Here is a 7,334-nt window from a genome sequence, read left to right on the forward strand (position 1 = left end):
ACGTTTTGATAAATCCACTTCATAAAAATGAACAAAGTGCAAGGGAAGCAGTGTATGCGGAGATCAAATTCAAAGTCATTCTTCCTCTCCGGCTAACTGTCTGTAATAAAACTCAAATCAGTTTTTTATTTAATTCAACTTCCCTTACTAATGCAGCAGTCTGCTTTATCACCTTCATGCGGAATATATAAATCTCAGTTGATTCGATACGCAAGAGCATGCTCTACGTATGAACAAATTCTATTTTTTTTTTCTATTTGTGTTAAAAAAGGGCACTTCCAAGAAAATAAAAATTTTAAATAACATTCAATTCAATTTGATATTCATATCAATTCAAAGGGGAGAGGGCTAAAATAGGCTGCGCCTGCTGCCCAATCACATTCACAATAACACCAGTGAATAAAATATTGTTTAAATTAAATTAATTCAAAAACACAAAAAGGACTGTTTCTAGAAAAACTCAAATTCAGTCGATCGTTGGATTATCAAATATATAAAACAGATAATCTTTTAAGACAATCGAACTTCTCAATGTAAATTTAAAAAAAATACTTATATAATTAAAAAAAAAAAGAAATGAAACAATAAAATATATAAAGACGATATATTGTATTCAAAGATAAATAAATAAATATTTATTATTACTATATATGTTTTATTTTATTTCATTTATTTTAGTCAAAATGGAATCTCATTTAAATTTGTGACGATTATAGTCACTGTACCATAATAAAATAATATGTTCCCACCATACGCATGATACGTGTACTTCATGATACATATGTTGTAGATTTTGTAAAGGAAAAGTCCTCCGGCTCGTCATTGCACGAGCCATTACATTAGAAGCATTACCTCGTCCCTTGGAGTATGACTCTAATGCAGTTGAATCTATTTCAATCATGGGAATACTGCTTTAACAGCTGTGTACAGTAAAACACGCTTATTACGGATTTGACGTCGTTTCAATCATGGGAATACTGCTTTAACAGCTGTGTACAGTAAAACACGCTTATTACGGATTTGACGTCGTTTTAAACGCTATTCGTTATATCCGTCAAGAACATAGTATATTTTAAAGCCCCATAGGGAATGTAATTCATTTCGTTGCAAGTGTGAATTTATTATTAGCGCGTTCGTTAAAGCATATTTTACTGTATATTGTATGTATAATGGTACGTAAAAACAGGAAACAAGTTTGAAAATGGCAAAGGTTTGAGTGCTTCCTTATTTTAAACAATATAATAAAAACTTTGGAACTGTACAATTCAAGTATATAGGATGCTGAATTTTTAAGTTCATTCACTTTGCACAAACGAACAAGGTTTAAAGGGAAGAGCAATGTGTGTCTTACATTTCCTCTAGTAGTCCATGTTATATATGACTAAAATGTTGTACTGTCGCTCTCTATTGGAAAATGCAAACAGTTTAAAAGTAAATAAAATGTGTGAATGATATCAAAGGGTCTTGTCACGTAAAACGTGTGTCATTTTTCTTAAATAATCATATGTTGAACTGTACGAAAAAGTATAAGTCAGATAACGTTATCAGGAAAACAAAATAAATGTCTTTTACTTCAGCAAAATAGTGGATTGATTTGCAGAGATTTTCAATTTCCTATATAAGACTGATCGTCTATTCTGTCCTACCCCTGGTTTGGGGTTCATAGTGAAAAAATGCAATCTACACTACAAATTGTACCTCTTTAATCTTCAGAACAATGTTCCTTAGACTGAAAATATTCGAAGAATCCATTTTACTGTCACTTATTCTAAAATTATTTCCTTTTAAAAGAAAGATTGGTCCCTCATTTAAAAAGGACATGAATTCCCTGTGCTCTGCAGGAAGATTGGTTGACATTATCAAAAAGGTTTCCTTTAAAAAATGGGGTTACAAAACATCTAAGCTTTATTAAATTGTTAAGTCAATCAAACCAATAATAAGATATTAGTATTGCTATATAAGAGATCATTTCAATAATCAATAAATATTTCCAGGCGATAAGAGATGACTTAGAATAAATATTTCAAAACATAGGTGCAGGTCCATTTTCTTTCATCTTCTTTCTCAAATAAGCACCGTTTAAATTTAGTTATGGATAACTGTATGTTCAAAATTCTTTTTATTAATTGATTTCAATTTTAAGTTTAAGCAATTTTCCAACCACAATGTATATTTTTCAGAAGAAATTTACGAAAAAATTAAATATGTATCGCATTCTTCTGATTTTTAATAATCAACGCATAAACACATGAAAACATTTTGTAAAAAAAAAAGCAATATAGAACAAAATAATAATATATTCTAGAGATATATCATTTTGATCCGAATCTCTTGTACTTAATTTACAATTGTAATGTCTTTAATTAAAAAAAATATAGCGAAGATTTTTCATCGTTTTCTATAAGCTATTTTACTACGAAATCAAAAGCAATTTCAAAAAAAAAATTAAAAGCAATGGATAAAATGGTTTTATAAATCCGATGTTGATGGAATATCAATATCGACATTCTCATACACGTTGCTGGTTCGGTGATAATTGATAATTGTGTCGATTTTATTTATATCAGTTCTATTTCTACGGTCATGAATGTACAGAAAAAAATGAGCAAATATAAATAACAGATCAACTCCACCTAGTGCCTCTATAAGAACGAGGAGAGAATCATTTACACTGGAAGAATTTCTACCTGGAAAATCTGTAGAATTCTCTGTTTCAAAAACAGTAAAATTTTCAGTTAATCCTCCTTCTGTTACTTTGCTAAGAAATGAAATAGATCCATCATCTGTAATAAAAATATGTTAGTTAATAGCAATCTATGAAACAGAACAAACCTAATACAGTGCACTTTTTACGTGTATACGAAAGTGTTAGAACAGACAGCTAGGCGATCTCAAAAATGTTCAAACGTATAGGCCCATAAAAATCTAGAGATTCGTTCAGGTGCCTAGGAGGAGGAAGCATCCCTCATTGACCGGTCACAAAAAATGAAAATTTTTACAAACCTTCAGAAATTTTCTATTACCGTATTTTAATAGGTATGAGCTAAATATTTAATTGTCAAAGATTTTATATCTTTGATGCAAGATACATGTACGAGGAGCTATCAAAAAATCGTGGACAAACGCCATAAAATTAAAACCGCTTTAGGTACGTCAATAAATTTTAAAGTATTAAATAATCATCATCTTTTCTATCTATAGAATAAATCATAAATTTTATTTTTAAATAAATTAGTAATTTTTTTGTAATAATGGTATGTCCAGGCGGCGCAACCTCGAAAACGACGTTTTTTTCGACCTAAGTAAATAAGATAAACTATTTTATATAAAAAACTGACATCCAAATATCCCGATAATTAAGGTATGTATAGGGACACTATTGTTCCATAAAATATGGATTTTTTTTTTACCTCATTCTGGAAGTTCTCTGAAATGCTATTGTAAATTTTACATTGAGTATCCAAACAAATATTTCCTTGAAAATGACGTCAAAAAGGGAGAAGGGTTTCCGTTTCCAAGTTTCTAGAAAGTTTTGCCCCTGGAAAAACACCTAGGGATGTTTTAACTGGCTACAGAGAAATAATTTGCATCCACGTTACTTGTTTATTAATTCTGAATATATATGATGCTCTTGCTTCCACATTGTAGCAGAATGGCAGTTTAACTGCCGGTGTTACAAAAACATATGACTAGATGTGAATATTATTCTAAACAAATTGTACTTAATAAAATTTTTAAAAAATTTAAAAATGCAACTTTCATTTGCCTGATGTTATCACCTTGTAAATATTAATGTTTTACTTATGAAGTACAGTGTATATTATATTACAGTTTTACACAGTTTGGACAATAACCGTTTTATTTCATTTTTGTTTTAAATTGATATTTTTTTTATTATTCTAAAGTTATTTGGGTTTTAAAGTTACATCTAACAAATCTTTCTCATGTAACTTGTAAATTATTGTGTGCTCATTCAATTACTTAGTGACAATTGTCTGTTGACAAAGGGGCAGTGTTCATGCATAAGGGCCTTTTTATCTATTATATACAAATTAAACATTATTTAATTATCGGTGTTTTTTTTTTTTTTTGAAGATTTATTTTCAGGGACCAGTAATTAAAGAGATAACTTATATACTGAAAATTATCAGTATGCGTTCAACCCTAACGTTTAATATGTAGTATATAAATAAAACTGTTCGACATTTGGTTAATATAAATTATTCTGTGACTCATAAAAACATATTACATGAATTAAAGACAATTACGATATTCAGACACAAGTCTTAATAGAGAAAAATGAAGCAAATTAAGATTCAAATTTTTGAATCGCATTACCAGAGGTACCAACTATACAACCAGTGGAAAAATCACAAATGTAGTTGTCACAATCACATTTTCCTTGACACTCGTCTCCATAAAAAGGATAAGGACAAGGTTCACTACAGTTTACTCCACTGTATCCGGGTAAACATTCTGTAAATAATTATGATAAAATCAATTTTAAACCATGTGGAAAATGGGAAAAACGTACCAAAAAATGGTTCATCAAACAGACAAAAGGTACTTTGGTAATTATTTCTGTAATTGTCCTGTATTTTCGTAAGTTAAATTTATTACTTAAGGAATGGTTTAAAGTTTGTGGGAGTTATTGGTGTGTGAATCACACAGACTTGTCACGTAGACATTATGTTTATTGTTATGACCAGCATGTCATTTCCAATAAATAATGTCTAAAAGTATACTCCTGATATTGGACACATAGAGGTTTTATACATACATGCTTAACTAATTAAATACATGTAGAAATTTAAAAGATTATCTCTAGGGCTAGTAAAATGTTACTTTAAGATCTTTCTAAACTAAAATTGTGCAAAAAAAGCATTTCCAACAATAATTTTGAACTTACTTTCGCATTGACCGGTTTCGCTACTCCACTTGTAAAATGCACAGCAATTTTTGTAGTTCCTGTTAACAAAATAATCTCTGTTTTATACTGATTTATTAATGAAATAAATATGTTTCGTTACATGAAAACTTACCCAACACATATTGGAATTCCTTTTGAACATGAATAAAGAAAATTAGATAAGCTTAATAAGATAATTTTTTTTAACAAAGACACCAAAAGATTCATGAAGTTTTTCAGTCGCTATCAATATTTACACTAGACTTATAAATGCCTATATCATTTAAATGAGGCATAGTTGCATTTTTAATGTTTTATATTAGATTTCCTTTTTCCGCTTGTGCAATGGATACAAATAGTCGACGACCAAATTTCAAGGACATAGTATACACAGGCAGGGATATCTCCCAAGATATATTTTAATGTAATGTGTGTGTTCTATTTATTTTGAGGATAATATTTTAGAAGCATCTTGCAAAAAGTAACAATTTAAAATTATATAGCTTTTTATACAACTGCAAGTACAAGAAAAGAGGTCATTCGAAGTGAAGACAATATATAACATCTTGGAAAACATTATTAAAATTATAACTTATGCAAAACCTTTAAACCTTTTAATGAGTGAAAAATTAATTTCCATTTTCTTTTTTTAGGACAAGGTATATGGTAACCACTGAACCTGGCCCCTTATATTCAACGCAAAAATCAGAACACAGTTAATACTGTGATAGTTTGTAGTTGAGAACTTAAATTAGTGCATATTTTAAAAACCAGCACTAATTTTGATTCAACGCGTACATAGAGGCAACAGGAGGGTGCAGAAAGCGGACCTTTTCCTAAATTTTCTCTACTGACTCTACTCTGATGGATTTTCGTCAAATTTGAGATACTTTTCAGTTCGGAAAACATAGAACACAAGCTTGCCTGAGATTCTAACACACAAAATGCATTTGATACTAGTGTATGAAACATATAAATTTCGTAGATAGGCAAGCTTGTGCTCTATGTTTTCTTTAAAAAGTGATAAATTACGCATAAAAATGAGAAAATACGGTAAAAGACATGTTTTCTGACTCTCCTGAGACCGCTGTGTATCCCATAACCAAAAAATACCAAATTTGTGGCAGGGCGATAAGTGGTTTTCAATCTATAATCTGTCGCATCATTCTAAAAGACACCCCAAACCAGGGGCCAAAAAAGATCTTGCGTAATCTGCACCCCCCAATGGAAATTCATTTTACATTCATCGCAAGGTTTAAAGGTAATGTATGAGTGTTAACCTGCATAGCAAAATTAGTAATCTTCATGAAATAATAAAATTAGCTACATCAAAAAAGAAAAGTCATTTGAAATCTATTCTTAATTATTTTGAGCAAATTACGATAAATTTTATCACTGGTACAAGAACAATCTATAAATAGTAATGCTTCATTATTTGTAGATTTTTGTATTTAAAAAAAATCCTTACTTTACACATGGATTTTTTCTAACACCTGCTAAATACCAGATGGATCTGCCAAAAAATGAAGAACTCATTTAATTTCCTCTTGACATGGCCTTTCTTTGTGTATCAATGTATATTGACCTTAGAATTTGACCCGATTTTTCAAGAGTTTATACAAATTTAACCTTGGCGAAAATTTGTGAACGTATGCTGCTAGAGTCTTCGTATTTCAAATTTATATTTATTGTAACAAAACAATAATACGGAGATAATTTTTTTTTACCAAAAAACTTTTGAACACTTATAATTAGGACCATCATATTTCACACGTGTATTTCTTGTGTTTAAGACTACTTTTAGATACAAACAACTTTGACATTTTGACCTTGACCCTAGAGTTTGACTTACTTTGAAAAATGTTCTTCTTGGTTATACATGTAACAGTTGGAAACCTGCAAACCTTTCCCTAATTTAAAGTTGTCATCAGTGTTTGACAAACACTTCTTGTTTAAATGTTTTTAAAATGATATGGCTTTCAGTAACAGTTTACATTCTTTTAAGTATATATATTCCAACTAGCCGTTTCTAGTCGTGTGTCTACTATCTCTTATCAACTTGACACGAAATAACATAAATTGTTCAATCATGATGAAAATACCAGGTTCACTTTTCTGTCTTCTTTTTTGTGTATAACGCGTGTACAAAGAACAAGATTCACTTATAGCCTTTTTTGAACATGTGATTTTCTGAAAAACTGAAACTGGTTTTACTTACCGATGCATTAACTCTTTGTTGATTGCTTATCTATCAAAAATGACGCTTTTTAAAGCTATTCTTTTCGATATTTAAAATAAAGCACAACCTCTGATTTTAATTACTAGTATGCAACTAGTAAATGATAGACATGATTCTGAGGATTAAAAGACATGTTTCATTTTTAAGATCAGAATGCGATCATATTATTTTTCTGTATTTAAAGTA

At 29.7% G+C, this 7,334-nt stretch overlaps 1 protein-coding gene across 1 annotated transcript; it reads right to left on the minus strand.

The window, feature by feature from the left end:
* Positions 1 to 994: 994 nt before the first annotated feature.
* On the minus strand, positions 995 to 5,175 carry LOC134261822 (uncharacterized). The gene is made up of 4 exons (XM_062744216.1): positions 5,043 to 5,175; positions 4,910 to 4,968; positions 4,339 to 4,476; positions 995 to 2,783 (listed from the first exon to the last, which is right to left on the minus strand). Exons 1-4 carry the CDS (start codon positions 5,135 to 5,137, stop codon positions 2,470 to 2,472), a joined length of 606 nt encoding a protein of 201 aa, XP_062600200.1. The 5' UTR covers positions 5,138 to 5,175; the 3' UTR covers positions 995 to 2,469.
* Positions 5,176 to 7,334: the final 2,159 nt, after the last annotated feature.

Source organism: Saccostrea cucullata, unplaced genomic scaffold (genome assembly GCF_032062105.1).
Source record: "Saccostrea cucullata isolate Sc308-1 unplaced genomic scaffold, CSIRO_AGI_Scuc_v1 ctg1985, whole genome shotgun sequence".
Taxonomy (NCBI): domain Eukaryota; kingdom Metazoa; phylum Mollusca; class Bivalvia; order Ostreida; family Ostreidae; genus Saccostrea; species Saccostrea cuccullata.